Here is a 23,583-nt window from a genome sequence, read left to right on the forward strand (position 1 = left end):
TAAATAAAAATAAATAAAAATAAATAAAAATAAAAAAAATAAAAAAGAAATAAATTTTTTTTATAGTTTCAGATTATATGTTTTCAGATTCGAAATTTTTATAAATTTTTTTTTTTTAATATTTTTTTTCAAATTTTCTTTTTATATTTAAAAATACTTTTTGAAACTGTTTTTAAAATTTTAAACCATAATTCCAAAAACCCACCCCTTAACTCTAAACCCTAAGGTTTGGATTAATTAACCCAATGGGTATAAGTGTATATTTACCTCTTTAATGAAACCTATTTTTGTGACTTTCAGCTTTGAGTGCTACTTTGGGAACATAAACTTGGTTTAGTGTTATTCTAGTCTTTTTCTCTAAAAAAATATAAACTGATTACTTATTTATTTATTTATGTTAAACAAGGGATAGACTAAATTATAATTAAGACGATAATCCCTTTTCAACTTTCCTAATAGTAAAGATAATAATTAGTGGAATTAGTCCCTCCCTTTAACTCCTTCTTTTCCTCTTCCCAATCAAAAACCTTTGCCACCACACTCGTACGTTCCACGCGCTTCAACACTCGCGACCAATCCTCCTCTTCTCCGATCATCATCTAATCGGTTTCCTTCTCCGATCGCCGTGGGAACGATTCCCAACTCTCTTAGGGTTTTTGGGTGAAATTGATTCCTTTTGTCCTCTCGTTCCAAAAGCGGAAAGATCGTTGTATAACTACGAATATGGTTGAGAGTAGTAGTAGTAACAAGAGAAGGAAGATAACCATTAGCGAAGGCGACATCGCCTCGCTTTTGCAGAGGTAATTAATTAATGTCTCTCTTCCTTCCTCCTTCCTCTTACGTTTTCAAAAAAAAAAAGTGAACTTTTTTTTTTAATTCGGTTTGATAGATATGATGCGAAGACGATACTGAGGCTGTTACAAGAGATGGCCTTTTATTCCGATGTCGAGAAGATGGATTGGAATGAGATGGTGAGGAAGACCACCACTGGGATTACTAATGCTAGGGAGTATCAGATGCTGTGGAGACACCTTTCGTATCGTGATCCTCTTCTCCATGTGGTTGAAGATGATGCTCACCCTCTGGTACTTAATCTCTTCCTTTGTGATTTGGCTCTTTCGTTAGAGTTTGTAAGTGAGTCTTTTGCTTGTGGTGTAGGACGATGATAGTGATATGGAGTGTGAGTTGGAAGCTTCTCCAGAAGTCAGCGTTGAAGCATCAGTGGAGGCTGTTGCACATGTCAAAGTAAGAATGGAACATTAGATTCTATCAAGTCGCGTTCTTTCATTAATGTGTCTTCTTGTCGAATAATCGAGATGCCATGTTTTTGTAATTGCTTCAACCTTATTTTGCATCTCAGGTGATTGCTGCTTCGTATGTGCCAAGGAATTCTGATATACTGGACGAAGCAACATCTGAGGCTCCCTTGACAATAAACATACCGTATGCTCTCCCTGAGGGAACTCAGGAACCATCAGAGTCTCCTTGGTTGTCAAGAGGGATGAATATCACCTTTCCTGTTTGTCTTCAGAAAGTTACGTCTACCGAGGGGATAATAAATGGAAATGTTTCAGCTAGTAGTAGTAGCATGCCTTCACAACGGAAGACAAGGCAGAAATGGTCTGCCGAGGAGGATGCCGACCTGATTGCAGCTGTGAAGCAGTTTGGTGAAGGCAACTGGGCTCATATTGCTAGAGGAGAGTTTAGAGGAAGGAGGACCGCCTCCCAACTCTCTCAGGTTGTGATTTAAACTTATCTATTGTATCCTGTTATGGATGAATGGACCTTCCTTGTTTTAGTTCTTAGAGGTCAGACTACAGGACCACTATGGTAATCACTTTAGAAACATATCTGTTGTCATCTAGTCTGGTATGGATGTGGGGGTCTCTCCCCCCATTTTTCCGGGTTCAAATCCCGGCAACAGATTCCATTGGATGATGCGTTTATATTCGCTTGGCAATCATAGAAGCTAGCTGCTGAGGCAATGTGTTATGATATTTTTATCCATGTTTACATTTTTGTGGATATAGTCCATGTCAAAAAAAAATTGATTGTCAAGTTGGAAGATGATATGATGTTTAGCATGTGTTATTCTTTTTACCTTTATTGATGGTATCAGACTGACTATTTTATTTGCAGAGGTGGCCGCATCTAAGAAGAAGGTATGATCCTTCGACCTCTGCTAGCCAATCGCAGATAGCAGTAAACCATGCGTTATCTTTAGCTCTGGGAAATCGACCCCCGTCAAAAAAAGTTGCAGTAGGTAAAAGAAGCTGAAGTTTTTTTTTCCCCGCTAATTCTAGTATCTTATTTTATAACAGAGGATGCTTTAGTTTGGTTACCACTGGCTATGATATTGTCCAAGTCAAAAAGTAGCTTACCGGTTTAACATGGGTGGGTTTTTTTTTTCTTTGTTTTGTACCATCACAGGAACTCAAGGCAGTGGAGGCCGTTCTTCTCAAGGTCAACAACAGTCCAAACCAGGTTTTGTTCAAACATTGTCTCGGGCAGAAACATCAGGTCCAGCTTCAAAATCTCAAGTTGGTGTTAATAAAACAACGGCAAGGTCCACTTCCAGATCGGATTTAATGGTAACAGCTAATTCAGCAGCTGCTGCAGCATGCATGGGTGTCGTATTGACTGCCCCATCAGCACCAAAGGTCGAAGTATGTGTGCCTCGTCCCTCAGGTAGCCTCGTTATGCCAAAGGTTGAGCCAGGAAAGACTGTTGCCGCTTCTAGTATTACTAAAGCGGTTGGACCTGCGAGTACCCGGCCTCTAGCTAATGGAAACTTGAAACCTGTGACGCCTTCACCATCTTCTATCAAACCTCCTCCTCCTCTCGTGGGTTCTCGTTCGGAAGGATTTACAATGTTTTCTGCTTCTACGCAGTTGGCTACTGCATCGAAGATCGTCTCCAATCAGAGAGTTGTTTCAGCCTCTGTACCAGCAACTGTATTACCTCTAAAGCCAACTGCAGAGACTGTCATTTGCAAACCAGATGGTGGACACAAAGAGCAAGCTAGAGGAGATGGAGCAAGCTCAGTGGTTGCCATCCAGTCAAATAAGATGACCTCAACAAACTCGGAGATTAGCAGGGGAAAGCAGGCTGCTACACACACTCAGACTGCAGTTCTCGGTGCTGCTAATCAAAGTTTGGTGGATAAAACTGCAGTGCCATCCAACAGTGGAGCTGGTTCTGAATCTAAATCAAAATGTGAAGTAAACAACAAGGTCGGTGGTTCGGTAGTCACAGTGAGTAAAGCATGCGGAAAGCCCGCAGAGGTTGCTGCAACTGTGAGAGGAACCGGACAGGGTGTTTAGTTCTTTGACAGAAACATCTTATGCTTTTATTTTTGAATTTTTAGTTTTTATTAGGAGACTTGAAAGAAAGATTTTATGTAAAGTAGGCCTTCCCCAGTACATGGTACTAATTAATAATACAAATCTCATAAACTTCGAATGTTCAAAGTCTTAATACACATTTAGTTTGCAATCCTCAGAATCTGTTGACTTGATTAGGGACTCATTGGGAGCTTCTCAGGTGGGACAAGGTAGCTACATTGTTTGTTCAGTGCTGGAGATGGACTTACACAAGCAAAGATTGATGAAGGCTGCTTCTGTTTATACTTCTTTAACTTGACACCAAACAAGAATGACCTTAGTGGAATCCTGGGCTTTCTAGGTGATGATGATGATGATGAAGTGTTCTTTCTCAGAGATCTTGTAGCTGCTGCATTCGACATCCCAAGACCCTCTTCTAGTTTGCAGACAACTCTCTCCACGTCGATTCTCAGAGTTTGTGCACGCTCAAGCCCACCTTGAAGTTCGTTAGAAACCCTTTTGTTCTCCTGTTTCATGTTGAGTATCTCTCCATGGAACTTTGCAGCCTGGTAACCACTTATCTCTGTATCGTTCACTTTAGTACCACCACCTGATTGAGACGTCATCCTTGAAACTTCATCTTTAATATTGCAAAGTGTTTCATACCTCCCCTCGAGCTCGTCTCTAAGGACAGCACTATTCTCTAGCCAAAGCTGCAGCTCTGTACGAATCTCTCTGAGGTGTCTATATATAGGCTTTGCCTCTGATGCATTACTACTGAGTTTAGACAGCTCAGCTTTCAGGTCATGAACTGCTGTCTGGTACTTTTGAATCTGGTGAACAGATGTGCTAAACCTCAACCAGAACTCGATGTTCTCCTCTAGCACCGCATCTATCTCTCCACGCACTTTGTCTTCCACAGTTGGAATCTTCTTTCTTGGAGTTTCATCAGTAACTTCAAACTTCACCTTAACCTCCTCTTCCTTTGCTCTTTGTGGTGTTCTCTTCACCTCTCCTCCTTGCTGATGATGTGGTGCCATGGAGATTGAAGAGTTAGAGCTATGAGAAACACTCATACTTTTTGCAGAATCCTTGCCGGGCGTTGCAGGTTTCTGACGTAAGAAATGAAACTCAGAGTCTTCGCAAGAAACAGCATTCTTGAGCTCTCTCAGCTGCAATGCTAGCTCAAAGAAGCCGTCACGGTTCTTCTTCTCAACTTCACTTAACTTTCTCTTTACTTCTCTATAGTCCTTTAACACCGAAGTGTATTCATCTAATAGAACCTTCTCTCTATCCTCCACGCCGTCTTCAGGTAACAGCTGCCTCCAGTTTCTCCTCTCCTCATCTTCTTCTCCTCCCTCTGTGCCGAAACAAGTGCTTTCTGTTTCTGAGTCTTTCGTCTCTTCTTTCTCTTCTTGCACAGTCTCTTGAATGGCCTCTTTAATCTCATCTTCATTCTTTATCTCTGTGTCTTCTGAATCCTTAGAAGGCTCTTCTTCCATTTTGACTTCCTGTAACTTTCCGGATAAGTGTTTAGCTGTGCCATTAGCATCAACCAAATGCTTCTGAAGATCATTGTTCTGCTCTTCTACTCTTTGGAAGAGGTCTCTAACTTTACTCAGCTCATCTTCAAGCGCTGTTACTCTTCTCTTCATATCTATGGAATCTGAAACAAGACTAGCCTTGTCTTCCTCCACACAACGAATATGTTCATGTAACTCATCAGTGTCTGATCTCAATGTCTTTACCAATGCTGTATGAGATGAAGCTGTTGTCTCCAGAGACACCACTTTATCCACAAGCTCATCTATCTTCTCTGCAAACTCTTCATTAGTCAGATTCTCACTCAACTCAACCTCTCTTGATTCCTTTTTAGATTCTTGACCTGTCTTAGTAGCCTCTTGGTTTGTTACCTTAACCATCTCAAACTTGTTCCTCAGTGCTTCAAACCTCTCTGTTGCAGAAACAATCCTCTCCTTCTCAGTTTCTGCATCTTCGGCAAACCGCTTCTGCCTCTCCTCAAGCTTAGCGATCGTCTCTTTACATGAGGTAAGAGCCGTGCTGGCCACAAGCGTCTTGGCTTCACCATCTTCTATCTCCGCGCCAACTCCAAACTCATCTTGTAAACTAACAACCCTCTTCTGCATCTCTGTAACCTCATCTTCCAAACTCCAGTACCTTTCGTAAGCCTGCTCGTAGGAACTCCTCACAAACTCCTTCTCTGTCTGAAGCACCAAGATCCCTTTATGGATTTTATCAATCTCCTCTAATGCCTCTTCTTTACTCAATCCTGAACTCACCAGTACACAAGAAGATGCTGAAGTTTTTATATCACCAGGTCCTTTTCTCAACATTAGAGATTGGCTCTTGAACTCTTTCTTGGGAATCTCAGGGACCTCTGGTATGTTAGCTCCACTGGGAATGAGATGAAGAGGCTTAGGTGGCTTCTCAGGGTTGTCATCATCATCATCATCATCGTCGTCGAGGGGAAATGGAACATGTTCAGGAAAAGCGGTGGCGATCATGTGGTTAGCACTTTGAAGCTCTGTGGATAAATGATCATAGCGTTCTGCTAAAGCACGGTATGATCGAAACGCTTCCTCCACGAAATTAACAATCTCAGGCCTCTTGCGGTAATACATCTCAGCTCTTATGGCAAAAGTGTCTCCATCTTCGTTTATGATCTTCAGTGTGTAATGTACTTTCTCCTCCATATCTGTAAAAGTTGAGAATTAAAGAAGCAACACAATTAGTCTTTGTATTCTCCAATATATGATATTAAACGTTATGTAACCATTGTGTTACAAAAAAAAAACGTTATGTAACCAAAGAACATTGTTACGTGAAAACATGACAGGAACATATATAATATACCTTGAAGGTTGTGTTCGAGCCATTTGGATTGTTTGGTACGGATGTGGCTGGCCCACCACCATGAATAAGCATTGCTTGCTGCTCTCTGCAACATCGTTTTCGTTCTAATGATTATTAAGAAGACAATGAGGAAGGCTTCAACATGGTCTACTCTTTTCTTTTCTTTTCTTTTGTTCTCTCATTTCTTATGTTAAATTCACTTGTTTATATGGCACTGGAGTTTCTTTCTTGTGGGTTTCAACTAGAAAACCTAAATTTGGAAGATAGTATATTGTTTTCTAATGTTGTTTAAAACTGTAGTGATTATATTACTATAAATATACTTTGTCAGTTCAACTGGTTTGTAACTGATGACAAAACTAACACCGATGGTTAGATTGCATTATTGTTATCGACCAATGTCCCTCATGAAACTAATTAAGTTCATATGCTAACCAAAAATGGAGAATTCACATTCGAGTCGGAAGATTACATTTTCATTCAAGATTCGTTACATACGTCTATTTTATATAAATACTAGATCTTGACCCGCCCGGTCGGGCGGGTATTAATTTTTTCGTATATTTTTTTGATTGTTTGTATTAATTGTTGCTATTATAAAATAAAAAAACAGACGGTGTACATATAATTTAAGGTACGTATAGTATACATAGGAAACATAAAGTTGAATTTGGAATTATGATCAAATAAATAACTAATAGTTAGCATGATACAAACTATAAATAAAATATCCTTAAATTTTGAAAGGTATAAAACATTCTATTTAATAGTTAGCATGGTGAGTATTTTCTTTTACCCACACCGGATACCTTAAAGTTTTCAATCACACGCCACTTTCTTATCATAAGGTCTCGCTGGATCCGAAACATGTGTGATCTGTTGCATGATGCATGGATTTTATGACCTTGTAAACAAACAAAAATCGATTAGAAACTTTAAGTATAACCAACATTTAAACAATGTAGGTAAAACTTACAGTCTTATCAGCCAAAACCATTTCGACTGTTTCATCAGCATAGGGAGGGGTTTGTTTTCTTGATTAAATCAGCTTCACCTGCACACACCATTTACTCAACCTTGGCTTCAAGTAGTTTAACAATGTAAAACTCTTGTTTGTTGACATTATAACCTCTAAGAAACGAACTAAAAAAATTGTTTAGGAGCTATTGAGGTGATGTTGAATATATATATGCAAGGTACAGTATATATATGTATATATAACGTGATTGTAAAACCCTAACGAAGAAAATATACCTAAACACTTTACACGATAAAATCCCTTGATTTGCAACAATTAAATTGTTACCAAAATATCTCCTACTATACGCAAATATAGTCAATTGTTTGCAGTTGAAATATTTACAAATAATTTAATTAATGTTGAACTCTTCCGCAAGTTAGCAAAAAAAAATTGATAGGGAAATTTTTTAATGATAATTTATTATTCACCAAAATGTAGAAGTTAACGAAATTATAGGATACAATTTCTATATTTTATAGGTAAATTAAATATTTGAGAGTGATTATAGGTTAGAACTTAATTATTATCGGTAAAGATTTTTTTTTTCAACAAATGCAAAGATATTCTGTTTAGATTTTGAATTGATTGATTTGATTAGTTCAGAAAGATTAGATCATCGATTGGTATAGCTGATTTATATTTTATAAGTCATGTAAAATCTCTATTAAATAACTTACTTTTATCTATTTTATTAATAATATGTATGCTGCTTTGACTAACGTGACTTCTTTTTATATGTATTATTAATTAGATTCATGTATGAAAGAATAATTGGATTAATGATTTTAGTTTTTTCAAAAAAAAAACTAAAGTTAGAATCCATCGCTATCTAAACAGGAATATCAAGTTCTACGTCAAGAAGAAAACTGCAGATTAAACTAAAGTTATAATCCATTGATTTACTTTTGAAGTAATTCGATTCATCTCATTGTAGGAGAAGAAGAAATTTTTTTTCGTTACAGTGGTAAGATATATTTATATTTGCCTGAGAGTTTTCATGTAATTAAGTTAATTCACATATGTTTAACGTTTGAAGTTGTTTCCGTTTTTAATGCATAAATTAAAATGAGGAAATATGCATTAAATGATCGGAAAAGACAAGCTAATTTTAAGGAAAGAGTAATAATAGTTTCAGTGGCATTCAAAAGTAATTAACATTGAAAACTCAGGGTTAGTTTAATTTTGTACTCCTGTTTTAATAGATTAGATGTTAACGTTACTCGATATAACTTGAAAAAAAAACCGAAGAAAGACATTTTTGTTTCCTAAAACGATATAAACATTTCCCAGAACAACTTGAGTTAATGATAAATCCTCCAAAGTCTAACCTTCAAAGACCCTTAAGACAAGTTATACATATCACAGTCACTATTCCTCCATCTTCTCAGCTTCGTCTGTGGAAGATAGCCTTGGCCGTTTCGCAGCTCGCTTCTCATCTTCTTCCTCCACTGGCTCTTCCTCCTTCTGATCACAGTCATCCCCAACATCTTCACTCGCCTTGACCTCAGTTCCAAGATCTTCAATCGGCTTCTCCTCAATTCCAAGATCTTTTTCACTCATCTTTTCATTAACTTCAAGTTCTTCACTCGCCTTGTCCTCAGTTCCAAGATGTTCAATCGTCTTGTCCCCAATTCCACGATCATCATTCGACTTGTCCACTATCCCAAGATCATCACTCGGCTTGTCCTCAGTTCCAAGATCATCACTCATCTTTTCCCCAATTCTAAGAGCATCACTCGACTTGTCCTTAGTTTCAAGATCTTCATTCGTTTTGAGCTCTATTCCGATATCACCACTCGTCTTGTCCCCAATTCCAAGATCTTCATTCTCCAATTGCTTCAGCTCGTCTCTGTCATCTTGACTCGACACAACCACAAGCTCGTCCTGAGTAGATGCGAGCTCTTCATTCTCGGTGGTGTGGTCAGTGCTAGGACCCAGGGCTACAGAAAATAAAGAGACCGCCTCTCTTGGTGGACTCTCATCGGTTTCTTCTTCATAAAAGTTTTCCACTGGGATTGGGAAGTCCTCAATGATACAAATATCTTCCGAGTCACTAGAACTACTTTTTGAGGTTTCAGATAACGAATCAGCTTCACTTTCCTTCTGCACCGGCATCATACTTAGGTTCCAGGAAGATTCTCTCGGAGGTGCAGTTCCAGTGATGCGTTGAAAGTTGCTCTCTCCAGAGTTCAGACACATAAACTGTTCACCAGTCTCCATATCTACTTGCTGCCCAAAACAGAGGCAAATAAGAAAATTAAAATTTGTTGTCAGATAATCAGGAGATTTGATCATTAGCTTGCTGAAATCTTGTAGTACCTCTGATGCCAATGAGCTGTTACCCAGATGATAAAATGAAGATGGTTCCTCGAATGTTTGTTGTAGTTGTCCAAGTAATGATCCTGTGTTGTTGGCTCCTGAATCGAATAAATCCCTCAGAACCATACCGGAATCATTAACAGCTTGCATGTTCTTCATGGAAGATCTTTCAAGCAAAGTCATTTCAATTCCTTGATCGTCTTGCAACTGTGTCATACTCCCGTTACAGTCTACACCCCCTCTCCCAGAGAGAACCTCGATTCCCGCGTTGTTATTAAGGGCCACTGGACTTTCGCACGACTGGTTCTGTTCACTATTAACTTCCCGTGAACGGTTTTCAAGGAGTTCGAAGATTAACTTCTCAATTAGAGTACGCTTCAATGAGGCCTCGGCAGGAGGGAACCAGTTCAAATAGAGCTGGAAACCAGAAAAAAAAATTATCAGCAGATCAAGAGACTGAAGAATACAGAGCCAGCTGCTCTTATTTCAACTGCATTTAAAAACTATATGTTTCGACTCTTGGGATCCAATTCATGATATCAGGAAGCAAGCAGAAGAGTCTATCCTAATAACTGGGCTGCAAATAGACAACTACACAGAAAAATCAGATAACACAACTGGCCAACATAATTTCAGAGTAACCAATAGCAAGAAAGCTGATTATTCGTACATGCATCTGTGAAATGATCGCGGGTGAAAAGATTCAGTTTGGCAAAGCTTATTATTCAACAGTGACAAAATGAAAAACTATAACCAAAGGTATGAAGTAGAACTGATCTGTTCATGCACTCAACATCATATTATAAGAAAACTGGAACTCTTGGGGGCTTGTAACATATATCACTAAAGCCCCGCAGCAAGTATTTACCCTTCTATGACCTATAGTAATATACATGAGAGGTAAGAAATTAGAGAATAGACTTACAAAGTTGGAAGCATTATATATCTTGAAAGGACTAAAATTCTTGGGAGCTTCAGCAAGAAATAGCTCCAGATAGTGCAGCAGAAAGAGGCCACAGTCATATGAGTTTTCTTGCTGTGGCAGCTGAAATAGAAAGAGCAAATCAGAAATCACATAAACTATCATTAACAGCTGCATAAATATATATATATAAAGAGCAGAAAAATAGGTTACGCAAGAGAGAAAGTCCGTATAAAAGGGCCTAGAGGAAAAAGAATTAAAGACTAGAGGCCAGACCTCAAGTGAAACAAAACGCAAATCCATGAATCTGGAAGAAATATCATCTGATGTCTCCTTATGCCTCTCCTTCCATTCCTCGCACAAGTAACTAAAATCAGCAAAATGTTGTTATTAGCAACTTGCACTACCCAGCTTAAAACTTGAGCATTAATACAGTTCCACACATAATTCAAAAGTAACAGAGCATGGAGCTACAGCATTTTCTTCAACGTTTAAGGCAAAGAGAGTATCAGGAAAATATATTATCATCTCGTCGGGCAAGTGAGAAACGTAAATAGATAACGTATATGCAATGCTTAGATGACAAAACTGAAATATGGCTGTGAGACAGCTAACATACCTTTGGACTAGATTCTTAAGCCCTGCATGACTCCCTTTTATAGAATCCATATGTAATATGCATGGTACTTTTGTGGAGTCATCGAAGTCTAAGTCTGCAAAATATACAACATATAATATAATAAAGTGAATGATCATGACTTTGTAATAAATAGAGTATCATGTGAAATTACCTGTACAGTTAGCCACTTCACCAGGATGACATATGATTATCAAACTCCAGTGAAGACTGTCATTAGCATTTAACAGTGTCAGATTTGAACCGAGTACAAATCTAACATAATAGAAGGTCCATAAATTTTTCATACTTGAAGTTCACCGGCACAAAAATGTAGTCCTTCCCAAACATGTCCACCTTCCTTGTCCATTTCCGAACACGTAGAAAAGCAGCCTTTCCATCAGCTATGCTCGATGGATCTTTGTCGAGATCAGCAAGTTTACGGAAGAAAAAGCTGTTGAAGAAATGGAGTCTCTGTCTTTCCTCCGCTTGAATTTGATTCTTCAAATAACTGTGAATAATTGAAGAATACACAAAACGGTAGATGTGATTTGTTAATATCCAAGTTAAACAAGGTTAGCATCACAAGAAAATTTCAATATGACTACAAGAACTGCATAAGTGAAATTGTGAATTATGCTGAGACCATCAACCAAGTAAGAGATACTACAACGTATGGCAGAGTCTATACTATGTCAACATTCCATCAGAGAAATTAAGTTTAAGGACTTACTTAATATAGAAGTCAATGATTGTGTCATTTACAAATGTCTCTGGCTGCAAGAGCTCAACATCCCTTTTGCAAATGGAAACAGCATCTGGATCTCCCTTTGGATAGATAACTTCCTCAAATGGTTCATCAAAGCTGAAATGACAGTATAAAACTCGCAACTCAATATGAAATGTCTCATCTGTCACTCATTTCTTTGGCATTACTATTCGGATCCTTAAACTGCCCCATTACTTTTATTCACAAACTTGCAGATTACTAAAACTAAGTCTCAATCCTTCTAAGAAAAAACATATATTGCTAAAACGAAGTCTGCTCAAGATGAAATGACAGGAATATATATTTTCAGTAATCTACTTTAGAGAGTCATAGAATATAAGTCCTGAGGTACTTAGGAAATTTGTACCGCAAAAGCAGAAGAGAAGACAACATCTGACTTCAAAAGGACACAAGTATAGGTCCTAATAATACTCTTACCGTGGAAAATAACGCTTCTGTTGATGCAAGTTTTCCCCTGATACTTCCACCTCATCACTAAAATAAAGAAACAGTTATGGGATGATTTGGAACAATAAGTCACAAAAAGTGCTCAGTGTGTAACTAAAACCAAATATGAGCCAAGTGCCCCTCTTCTATTATTTGGTCCAGTTTTCCCTCAGTGAGCCTGAAGTATTTTCTTTTATATGCACTTTGCTTTTGACTAAAGGTTTTGTTTACTTTAAACTTAACAGACTTGAGTCTACCTTCGTGACTAGATTGAACTAAGAGTTTAAAATTTCTCCGAGCTCAATAATTCAGTAAATAATCTTTCTCATCATCAGAGCATGCAATGAATTTTTCGGAATCTAAGTGGGCAGAAAAATGTGTTTTCCAATTATAGTTCCCTAATTTTAGAAGCTTACTCGAGGTCAGCACTCCATACAGCCGGGTATTTCACATGCAACGAGTTGATTTGTCGTTGTTTCTCAGGCCAATTGTGTTCTTTAACTGCAAACTTTAACTCCTCAATATCTGGAAACCATAAGAAGCAATATAAGAAGTTAGAAGAGGAATCCCCTATGGTTGAAAAGAGCTGGGGTTTAGAAAGCCACTATACATTTTTTTGGCTGAGATAAAAATTAAATAAACATTTCTCTTATGACTCTTGGTTATCATAAACAAGAACATACAGGACGCGGGTCTACATCCACTCACAGTTCGACAGATAAAATTATATGCTACTTTGGCTCAGTTTGAAGAACTGCATGTAATATCTCACTAAATTATCAGATTGAAGAATTGCATGTAATACCTATTTCTGCTAAATAGAACCAACATCAAACTGAATGCATGAAATAGTAGTATCATATTTATAGTTCTTTCCCAATGTACGATTATATAACCTTTCTAAATTCTTTAAAGGCTCAACCCAGACCATATGCATCGAGAAATAAGAGGCCTTGGCGAAAAAGATTCAGTAACATGTGACAAAGAAATTTTTTGAGTTAGACACCATATAGAACTTCAATGACTCCACTAAATTTCAAATAATATACAGAATCCGGTGCCTAAAATGACTAGACATTAAATTGTATTGGCATGGTTACAACAAGATAACTTAATGCAGGAAAGGTTTTGTGATAAGCTGTATGGCGTATATAAAATAACTTAAAATACCTGTGGTCTGTTGCATATCTTCCTGGCATTTTTCATCCTTTAATAGAACTCGAATTCTGAGAATGATCAGTCCAACCTATTATAATGACCAGTAAAAATTGTAAATTTGATAGACGTTCATAAATTCAAAATAGAAAATGAGCCCATAAAGTATCCTCCAATCTGGAAGCACAACATAAATGAGAAACTTACATTTTGGTACCAATTGTACTGAATACTAACTATGTCTTCAACTCCAAATTCACATTTTGGCCCGTCTTCATTATTTTCAAGGTAACTCTTTATTTTGATGCCATTGCATGAAAAGATTACCAGAGATGCAGCACAAGGCATATCCTTAAGTACAACATACTCTGGAATCATGATAACAGTCGTGCTTCTGTCGATCTGCAAAATGGAAAGCGTCACTTGACAATCTGTAAATCTTACTTTGAACATTCAAGCTCTATTAAAAATATCCTTAACTAATAAAAAATATAACGAGATGTATAATCTATCAACCAGCCCCATCAGAAACGTTGCAAAAAAAAAAACCATATTGCAGATCGTATTATAATCGTTGGCATGAAATATTTGAAGCTCATAAACAACAAAGTGCAAAATATTTTAAAAACTGAACTAAAGAAAGGTCAGATATAAACAACAATCTGAATTATGAACGAACAAAGATGCAAAAATCATGAACCATGCATAAAAAGATTCTTAATTTGGCTGAAGAAAAACGCAGTAAAACAAGTAAAACAAGTAAAACTCAATCACACAAAAAAAAAAGATAGCACAAAGTAGTATCATGTCATATAGGGGTTGAACGAAGCAAAATAATCAATTTTATCTTTCTGCAACCACAGAAGATGGACTTAAGGCTTTAAAACTCTGGTCAAGAAAGAAGAAACTCATTACCTTTTCAATATCATCCAAGCAACGTTCAGCCACCCAATCTTCCAGCGCATCTAACAAACGAAATCAGCATCCAATTAGACGTAGGAGGACATCAAAGCATACATATAAGGAAATACAACGAAAAGCATGTCACAGGTACCTTCATCACCTTCCGAATCAGAAGCATCACTCAATGCGGATCGATCACTCAAGCTTTCATCAATAGCTGACATCATATCAGTTTGCTCCTCCTGCAAATGTGAATAGGTTTAAAAAACAATCTAAAAGTTTTGAAGGCTTTCTCGCAAACAAAACAAAAAGCACTGCAAGATAGATTCACATACACTGGACGAAGAATCCGAAAGGGGCGAGTCCAGCTGGGGTTGACTATAAGACGAAGTTTCGGCGTAGAAACTTTTCGCGCTTGGCTGGCAAGAGAAGCTTCCCAGTCCATGATCTACATCTGTTTCTTTAACATGGTCTTCAGTATTCAAACCAAACATCAATCCATGATTATCATCATGATCTACATCTACTTCTTTCGCACGGTCATCGTTACTCAAACCAAACGCCAATCCAGGATTAACATGATCTGCATCTCTAGTTGACTCCTCAGCTTCTGTTGCTAAAGCAGGAGCATCTTCACAGTGACCATCGACTATAGCAGTAGCAGCCTCTGCGCAGCTTGCGTCTTCTTTCTGAGCAGATTTGTCTTGGCAAACTGATAGCAATTAACCATATTCATAAGCATTCATATATTGCTTACCAAAAAATTGTACACTAGACTGCGAAAATTAAAATAGTTTAAATCATTCTCAGATTAGCTCAGCTGGTAAAATCTCAAATGTTCCTAAGTATATTCTCGAAATTGAAAACTAGGGAGAGAACATCTATATCACCGTGTGAAGTTTACGGAAGAAGGAGAGGATCGACTTACCGCTTTGGACTCGTTGGCGTTGAAGAACCGGAGAAATGGAGGAGCTAGGGTTTGTGAATTTTTCCAACAGCTTTCCAGAAGCGGACTCGGCGAGCTCGTCCTCTTCGTTGAAATCGAAAACGTCAAGGCTTTTCTTCATCGCCGGGGGGAAACAGATAGTCCAAGCCGGAGATCGGAGATTTGCGATCGGAAATCGAAAGGTCGAGTGAGAGAGAGAGAGAGAGAGAGAGAAACGCCAAAACGAAACAAGTCAAACAACGAATGCTACCGCGTCTGTACTCCACGCGCGTATGTAACTTTACAATTTTTATACAGCTTACGAAATGACATAAATACCCCTATGTCTTCGCCTTTAAATTTATAAAGAAAGTGGAGACGTGGACGACATCATTTGAAACATACAAACTTGAAACTCAGTCTAGCAACAGAGAAGAGAAGAGAGATTTGAGTTTTTGAAGAAGTCATGGATACGTCGGGAAGTTTGACTTGCGTTGTCGTTGCGGTAGATGGAAGCGAGGTGAGCATGGAGGCTCTGAGGTGGGCACTGGACAACCTCAAGCTCTCATCGTCTTCTTCCGAGTCATCATTCGTTGTACTACATGTGCAGCCTTCACCTTCTGTAGCCGCTGGAGTTAGCCCCGGCACTATACCTTTCGGTGGTCCCAGTTGAGTCTTGTTACTAATAATATACTTTGCGACTGTATGATATGATCTTTATATTGTGTTTGTTGAGTTGACTATTGAAATAACATTGCGATGAAGGTGGTCTAGAGGTTCCTGCTTTCACCGCTGCCATCGAACAACATCACAAACGGATCACAGAGACCATCATGGATCATGCTCGTCTGATTTTTGCAGATAGATCGGTGAGTACATGTGACATATACTTGATATCCATTAGAGATTAGTTAGAATATGGAGACATTACTTGTGTGTGGTCTATTTAAGTTTATTGATTTGATGAGAAACGTTGTGATGATGATTTACTAACTCTCAGGTGAATGTGAAAACGCAAGTGGTGGTTGGGGATCCAAAGTATAAGATATGCGAGACTGTTGAGAGTTTGCACGCTGATCTGCTTGTCATTGGTTCTCGGGCTCATGGCCGCATTAAGAGGTACCAATCTCTTCTTCCACACACAGTAGTAGTATCTTGCCTTTGCGTTGCTGAATGACTTGTCCCTTACTGACTTCTGACTGTTGATTCTCAACTCACGGTCCGTAACATCTTTGCCAGTGTTGAATTCAGTATTTGTTTTTGTTTCTTTCCAACAGGATGTTTTTGGGAAGTGTAAGCAACTACTGCAGCAACCATGTGCACTGCCCTGTTGTTATAATTAAACCCAAGGGGGATTCTTCTGAATAATCAGGTATGCAAGTTTTACCTTTGACAGTTCACACCTTCGTGATTGTCATCAGTCTTATTAATCCACATTCTCTTAATAGTATTTTCCTTAAAACCTTTATATCTCTAGCTGTTTATCAATGTTAGTGTCCGTCTAACCGAGTTATCCAATCATCTCTTCGCTTCTCAGGAGATATGTACATTTGCAAAAGGGATATCAAATCCATCTGTGTGAGTTTGTGAACTATGTGAAGCTATAGAAGCAGAAAAGCAAAGAATCCACCTTCTTACTTCTCAAAGCATTGGTGTGAATGTAAAAATTAATAAGAGCTATAGAAACATTGGTTGGCTCAGTCTCAGACTCAGTATATGTGCTGTGCTGTACTCATATTCATCGTTTGTTTATTTTTTTAAATATGGTGATGATTTAATTATGTGAACTGTATAGTATGAAGAACAGTTACAGAGCTAACTGTTTGAACCGAATCACATGATTTTGTGGCATTGGATAATAATCATGGAAAAGAAACTGAGAAGTTTTGTAGCCGGAGTCTTATGTCAACGACAGGCTTCTATTGTCATTGTTTGTAGACTTTATTCCTATACAAAACCGAGAAGCTTCCACGCAGCAAGAGTGCTCTGTTTATGCTTTGTTTTCCCCAATTTTATTTTCTCGGGGCGCCTGCATCTGCCTCTTTTGAAGAGGGAAGGTTTCAAGTTTCGAGAAATGGGGTAACATGGCCTGCATCTATCTATAATCAAGTTTCTCATTAAAACGATACAATGATCGAAGGAAAGCCATATAAAACTGAGAAGAGTATAACGCGAAAATAACTAAAGATTACAATCTTTTATATCATTCTTTTCAAGGGTTCAAAAACAGCTCTATTGAGCAGAAGTAGTTTACAGCTTCCTAGGATGTGACGGGAACCTAACAGGATCGTGAAGCTTGTCAGAAATAATTGCTGAGCATTCCAGCAGCAGCGACCACAACTTGAGGAGCAACTGCCGTATTTTCTATTCCTGCAGGGCAGCAAATGCAGAGAGTTTTTGAGTACATAATACAACCATGAGAATGATTTTTTTATGAAAATAAAACAGCAGCATCAACCTGTCAAGCAAACCAATCGCATAGTCATCCTAATTTCTTCACGACTTTTACCGCACAATAAACATTAACTTTAATGCCTTAGCACAATACTATTTCCAAGTTCCAAATTCTAAGAAATTACAGATATTGGTTCTCACTTAGCCTTTTCACAGAATCACAGTTCAAGCAAAGTATTTATTATGCATGGTCCAGAAAAGTAAAAAGAATGAAGAAAGAGATCAAAACTGTCAGTCACACTAGTTCGGATAACTAAACAACCTGCAACAATGATTGTAATCGAACTCCAAAATGGTCTACTTAGATCTCAATACTAAAGAGTTTTTCTAAGCTTAAGTAAAAGAAGCAAAATTTCATGATAAGAACTCTACCTCCATGGGATCACCAGATGAAGGCTTTCCGTCTTTTGTGGCTACGTTGGAATGAACAAGATCAGGAACTATCAGGCCTGCAGGAACCTGGCCGAACTTCAAAGCCTGTTCGAGTCTGGCAATTTCTTCTATCGTCTGGGAGTTGATAATTGCAGCCTGGATCATCATGAAAAATGAAATACCGAATATTGTCATCATACACTTCTCTTACTTAATATAAATAAAGAAACAAATCAGCGAATAATGATTTATAGATGATCGCACCTTGATTGCTAAAATCTGCTCCTGTGTTGGGGCCACCACTTTTGGAGTATCTGGTTCTTCTGTAGAATCTGACACTTTTTGAACCTCCTCCCGAGATACCTTCTTAACCTCCTCTTCTACTTCCTTAGATGAAAACAAAGCCGCAGCTTCAGCTCTCTCCTGTTAGGAAACAATGATTGTTAGGTAAATCTGTTCTTTGTTTTAGCCTCATCTAATTCACTAGTTGGTATTACTGCCAAGAGTGCGGTTATTAATCCATTTTATAAAATAGTTAGATAAATTACGGATTTATGCTGGGCTTAAAAGCTCAAGGGAGAGGCAGAACAATTATTCATATTCAAGGCAACAGAAGATGTCATCTTCACTTGAATCTAAAACATAAAACTTGAGATAGCAAAAGCAGTAATTTTAAACTGGCATATAGAGTAAGCAAAGATGACCTTGGCTTTGACTTTGATGAAATCCAGTACTCGAAGTGATTTCAGCTTGTGAATCACATACAGGCGATAATTCGGCTTTTTGGTGATATTATTATCCAATAAACTAAGGTACTGGAGCTTCGGAATGGAGGCAAGGGGATCAATTTCGACCAAATTCACAAGCCTGTTATTCGTAAGAACCAAAGTGTGCAGCTTCGGCAGGAACTCTGCAGAAGAACAACAACCATAAGATACACACAACACGCTAAACCAACGAAGCAAACAATGAATTCAAAATTCACATTTTAATAGGATAGTTACCTCCAATATTAGGATTTATTCGGGTGATCCTATTGTTATTAATGATCAAAGTTCCCAAGCGGTTGAGGAGTGGAAAGTTTTCTAGCTTAACTATCTCATTATCAGAAAGATCAATCGTATCAAACTGGTCCTGCAAGCATAACACGACAAGTTAATTAACAGAGCTATTAAAAGCAATCCAGTACAATAAACATAACATGAAGAGATTCACCCAACAGCATATCAAAGACTTTCACAGAGAATGACTGACTCTAGTAAGAGATTATAAACATGCAACAGCATATCAAAGACTGTTCCTTTCAATGAATTTTCAAAATAACTAAAAGCAGAAACCTAACAAGAAGACTTTAAAAACCATCCACAAGCTCGTCTTGAAATGACAGACAATGAAGCAACGAAACTAGATAGAACATGAAGCCAAAAAGCAGAGCAAAGAAGGTACCTCGGTAGCACCCAAGTTCTCAATTACAGGAATCTTGTTACCTGTAATCCCAAACAAAAAGTATTAGCCGGAGCAGATGAAAACCTAGAACGATAATGGGAAAGGTAACAAGCTCACCTCGTAGCTCCAATTCTCGCTCCTTGACGGCATTGAAGAAATGAGGACTGTTCCAGATCAAATCAGCCGTGAGCTTCACCATTAGGGTTTTACTCCGCTTCTCCCTAGCTCTCTGCTCTTCGCATTCAGATGAAAGAGAGTGTGTCTCGAAGAAGAACCACTTTGCTCTTATCACGGCCCATTGGGCTTTTAGTCGGCCTATCATAAAATATCTTCTTTAATTTAGAAAAAAGAAACAATTTAAAACAAAAGGACACGTGTTCGATTGAATCTCTTCTCCCTCAACCCTAATCTAGGGTTACTCGCTCTCTCTCTCTCTCTCTCGCTCGCTCCGTCCTCTGTTCTTCGTTCTGCCGATTTGCGCGAGCATTAGATTCCTTTAAGCTTGAGTGCGTTGGGGAGAACAAACAGTTGAGCGAAGATGAGGATTATGATCAAGGGAGGTGTGTGGAAGAACACCGAAGATGAGATCCTCAAAGCCGCCGTCATGAAGTACGGTAAGAACCAATGGGCTCGGATCTCCTCTCTTCTCGTTCGTAAGTCCGCCAAACAGTGTAAAGCTCGTTGGTACGAGTGGCTCGATCCTTCCATCAAAAAGGTTAGTGATGTAGATGCTTCTCTGGATCTAGGAAACAGTTAAGAACTAGTTTTAGATCTCGTCTCTTAGAGCATGAGCATCAAAGATTCATGAGGAAGCTCTCGCACATCCCAAAAAAAAAAAATTATAATAATAGAATCTGATGAACTCGTCTGGCAGGGTTGCTTCCGGATGAACCCGGTTCATCACTGTTTCGCCGCCACACGTCATGTGGCGGCCCGCTATTAGTCTGCGTTTTTTTTTTCTTAAATCAAACGAAAAAAGTAAAAAAAAATTAATAAACAATTAAAGTTGTGAATCCTCGGTTCATTGATGCGCATGCTCTTAGTTGTTATTATGTTATGACTTTAGAAACTAAGTGTTTGTTAATGGTGTTAATGTAGACAGAATGGACCAGAGAAGAAGATGAGAAGCTTCTACATCTTGCTAAGCTTTTGCCTACTCAGTGGAGAACTATTGCTCCTATCGTGGGACGAACGCCATCTCAGTGCCTTGAGAGGTATGAGAAGCTTCTTGATGCAGCTTGCACCAAGGACGAGAATTACGAAGCGGCTGACGATCCGCGGAAGCTGCGTCCTGGCGAGATTGATCCTAATCCGGAGTCAAAGCCTGCTCGTCCTGATCCGGTGGACATGGACGAAGACGAAAAGGAGATGCTTTCCGAAGCGAGAGCGAGGTTGGCCAACACTAGGGGAAAGAAGGCGAAGAGAAAAGCTAGAGAGAAGCAGCTCGAGGAAGCTAGGAGGCTTGCTTCTCTGCAGAAGAGGAGAGAGTTGAAAGCGGCTGGGATTGGGAACAGCCATAGGAAAAGGAAGCGAAAGGGGATTGATTATAATGCAGAGATTCCTTTTGAGAAGAGGGCGCCTGCGGGGTTTTATGATACTGCGGATGAGGACCGTCCTGCTGACCAGGTGAAGTTTCCGACGACCATTGAGGATCTTGAAGGGAAAAGAAGGGCTGATGTGGAAGCGCAGTTGCGGAAGCAAGATGTTGCTAGGAACAAGATTGCTGAGAGAAGGGATGCTCCAGCGGCTATATTGCAAGCGAACAAGATGAATGATCCTGAAGCTGTTAGGAAGAGGTCGAAGCTGATGTTACCACCACCGCAGATTTCAGACCACGAGCTAGAGGAGATTGCAAAGATGGGGTATGCTAGTGACCTTCTTGCGGAGAATGAGGAGCTGACAGAAGGCAGTGCTGCAACTCGTGCGCTTTTGGCAAATTACTCGCAGACACCAAGGCAAGGAATGACACCATTGAGGACGCCTCAAAGAACTCCTGCTGGTAAAGGTGATGCTATTATGATGGAAGCTGAGAACCTGGCTAGGTTGAGAGACTCTCAGACACCTTTGCTAGGAGGAGATAATCCTGAGTTGCACCCTTCTGACTTTACTGGGGTTACTCCGAGGAAGAAAGAGATTCAAACGCCTAATCCAATGTTGACCCCATCGATGACGCCTGGTGGAGCTAGTCTTACTCCCAGAATTGGCTTGACGCCATCAAGGGAGGGTTCTTCTTTTGCTATGACACCCAGAGGTACTCCCTTCAGGGATGAACTTCACATAAATGAAGACATGGACATGCACGAAAATGCAAAACTTGAGAGGAAGAGACGAGAGGAAGCTAGGATGAGCTTACGCTCTGGTCTGACTGGGCTTCCTCAGCCAAGGAACGAATACCAAATAGTTGCACAACCTCCTCCTGAAGAAAGTGAAGAGCCAGAAGAGAAAATTGAGGAAGACATGTCAGACAGGATTGCTAGGGAAAAGGCTGAGGAGGAAGCAAGACAGCAAGCGCTGCTTAGGAAAAGGTCCAAGGTGTTGCAGAGAGATCTTCCTAGACCTCCAGCAGCTTCGTTGGAACTGATTAGGAATTCGCTGCTTTCAGCCAACCGAGACAAAAGTTCTGTTGTTCCTCCTAGTCCAGTTGATGATGCAGATGAAATGGTAAGAAAGGAGCTTCTACAGTTGCTGGAGCATGATAATGCAAAGTATCCTCTTGATGAGAAAGCTGAGAAAAAGAAAGGAGCCAAGAACCGTGCTAACAGTTCTGGTTCTCAAGTTGCTGCAATTGAAGACTTTGAGGAAAATGAACTCCAAGAGGTATGAATACGAACAATATATTCCTTTATCTCAGTTTACTTTTTTGTTATTTAGTTGATTTATTTGTTGAGCTGCCTCTTGAATTGAGTTCTTAGTTTGCTCTTGGTTTATGGATGGATAGGTTGCTTGATTGATATTATGCAGATGAGTGTATATCCGCCCTTACTTTGAAGCAACATCTTTAATCTGGTATAAGTTAGTGGGTTCTAAAGGAAATTGTCCGTGTTGTTTTTGGTAGGCTGACAAATTGATAAAAGAGGAGGCACAATTTCTTTGCGCGGCAATGGGAAACGAGAGCAAGACATTTGACGAATTCGTAGTAGCTCACGACGATTGTGTGAAGGATATCATGTACTTCCCCACTCGAAATGCTTACGGGCCCTCAAGTGTTGCTGTGAAGGCAGAGAAAGTTGCAGCTTTGCAAGTGGAGATGGAGAATGCGAGGAAAAAGATGGAGGAGGATGAGAAGAAGGCAGAACACATGAAAGCCAAGTATAAAACTTATACAAAGGGCCATGAGGTATAATTAATATAATCTACACTGCCTTTATCTTAATTCTGAAACTAATTGGTTGAATCACTTGATATTTAATGATTTAGTATTTGTCCACTTTGACAGAAAAGAGCAGAGACCGTGTGGAGCCAGATAGAGGCGAGTTTGAAGCAGATTGAGATTGGTGGAACAGAAGTAGAATGCTTTAAAGCATTGAAGAGGCAAGAAGAGATGGCTGCATCTTTCAGAAAGAAGAATTTGGAGGAAGAAGTGGTAAAGCAAAAGGAGACGGAGCGGAGACTGCAAGCACGTTATGGGGAGCTGTTGTCAACGCTTGAAAAAGCAGAGGAGTTGATGGTCGGGTTCCGAGCAAAAGCATTGAAACAGACGGATGTCGTCGAGGATTCTCACAAACAGAAAGAAGCTAAGCAGCTAGCCACTGGAGAGGAAGAGGACGTAGCCATATCCATGGAAGCTTCTGCGTAAAAATCTCCGCGTACTTGAGTTTTGTATTGGTTGCATGTTTTAAGGAGACGCAGCTTGACTTTGTATGAGTTCCAAGTTTTTTTATGAGTAATGACTTTGTAAAGGTTGTGATATTGTATGCTTTGCAATGGTCAAGAAATTTGAATACATCATCAGATCTCCTTTTCCTAATGTTCACAATCGTTTCAAGTTATAGTTTCATCTTTTGTTACAGGTGGGTTTAGCGTAGCATTTCTATCAA

The 23,583-nt window shown here is 39.1% G+C and overlaps 6 protein-coding genes across 6 annotated transcripts; 3 read left to right on the top strand and 3 right to left on the bottom strand.

Annotated features, from left to right (window-relative positions):
* The first annotated feature begins 506 nt into the window (after window positions 1-506).
* LOC106346253 lies at window positions 507-3,453 on the top strand. Its single transcript, XM_013785522.3, has 6 exons — window positions 507-800; window positions 890-1,085; window positions 1,159-1,245; window positions 1,361-1,738; window positions 2,140-2,263; window positions 2,431-3,453. Exons 1-6 carry the CDS (start codon window positions 724-726, stop codon window positions 3,321-3,323), a joined length of 1,755 nt encoding a protein of 584 aa, XP_013640976.2. The 5' UTR covers window positions 507-723; the 3' UTR covers window positions 3,324-3,453.
* Window positions 3,454-3,470: 17 nt separating this feature from the next.
* LOC106349718 (protein NETWORKED 2B-like) lies at window positions 3,471-6,498 on the bottom strand. The gene is made up of 2 exons (XM_013789690.3): window positions 6,198-6,498; window positions 3,471-6,039 (listed from the first exon to the last, which is right to left on the bottom strand). The coding sequence occupies exons 1-2, from the start codon at window positions 6,289-6,291 to the stop codon at window positions 3,518-3,520; spliced, it is 2,616 nt and encodes an 871-aa protein (XP_013645144.2). The 5' UTR covers window positions 6,292-6,498; the 3' UTR covers window positions 3,471-3,517.
* Window positions 6,499-8,456: 1,958 nt separating this feature from the next.
* Window positions 8,457-15,549, bottom strand: LOC106346252 (probable ubiquitin-like-specific protease 2B). The gene is made up of 16 exons (XM_013785521.3): window positions 15,278-15,549; window positions 14,685-15,061; window positions 14,501-14,591; window positions 14,362-14,411; window positions 13,654-13,848; window positions 13,462-13,537; window positions 12,708-12,816; window positions 12,283-12,339; window positions 11,809-11,940; window positions 11,386-11,586; window positions 11,251-11,306; window positions 11,079-11,172; window positions 10,736-10,826; window positions 10,463-10,582; window positions 9,538-9,954; window positions 8,457-9,447 (listed from the first exon to the last, which is right to left on the bottom strand). Exons 1-16 carry the CDS (start codon window positions 15,414-15,416, stop codon window positions 8,587-8,589), a joined length of 3,066 nt encoding a protein of 1,021 aa, XP_013640975.2. The 5' UTR covers window positions 15,417-15,549; the 3' UTR covers window positions 8,457-8,586.
* A 98-nt stretch (window positions 15,550-15,647) lies between these two features.
* LOC106351176 (universal stress protein YxiE) lies at window positions 15,648-17,171 on the top strand. Its single transcript, XM_013790989.3, has 5 exons — window positions 15,648-15,942; window positions 16,040-16,143; window positions 16,275-16,393; window positions 16,552-16,646; window positions 16,812-17,171. The coding sequence occupies exons 1-4, from the start codon at window positions 15,741-15,743 to the stop codon at window positions 16,640-16,642; spliced, it is 516 nt and encodes a 171-aa protein (XP_013646443.1). The 5' UTR covers window positions 15,648-15,740; the 3' UTR covers window positions 16,643-16,646; window positions 16,812-17,171.
* A 199-nt stretch (window positions 17,172-17,370) lies between these two features.
* LOC106346251 (U2 small nuclear ribonucleoprotein A'-like) lies at window positions 17,371-19,827 on the bottom strand. Its single transcript, XM_013785520.3, has 7 exons — window positions 19,664-19,827; window positions 19,547-19,587; window positions 19,105-19,234; window positions 18,805-19,010; window positions 18,365-18,523; window positions 18,101-18,256; window positions 17,371-17,644 (listed from the first exon to the last, which is right to left on the bottom strand). The coding sequence occupies exons 1-7, from the start codon at window positions 19,743-19,745 to the stop codon at window positions 17,639-17,641; spliced, it is 780 nt and encodes a 259-aa protein (XP_013640974.2). The 5' UTR covers window positions 19,746-19,827; the 3' UTR covers window positions 17,371-17,638.
* An 89-nt stretch (window positions 19,828-19,916) lies between these two features.
* Window positions 19,917-23,494, top strand: LOC125575636 (cell division cycle 5-like protein). Its single transcript, XM_048782097.1, has 4 exons — window positions 19,917-20,261; window positions 20,645-22,363; window positions 22,602-22,883; window positions 22,983-23,494. Exons 1-4 carry the CDS (start codon window positions 20,085-20,087, stop codon window positions 23,340-23,342), a joined length of 2,538 nt encoding a protein of 845 aa, XP_048638054.1. The 5' UTR covers window positions 19,917-20,084; the 3' UTR covers window positions 23,343-23,494.
* The last annotated feature ends 89 nt before the right edge of the window (window positions 23,495-23,583 follow it).

This window comes from Brassica napus, chromosome A6, assembly GCF_020379485.1.
Source record: "Brassica napus cultivar Da-Ae chromosome A6, Da-Ae, whole genome shotgun sequence".
NCBI classification, from domain to species: Eukaryota; Viridiplantae; Streptophyta; class Magnoliopsida; order Brassicales; family Brassicaceae; genus Brassica; species Brassica napus.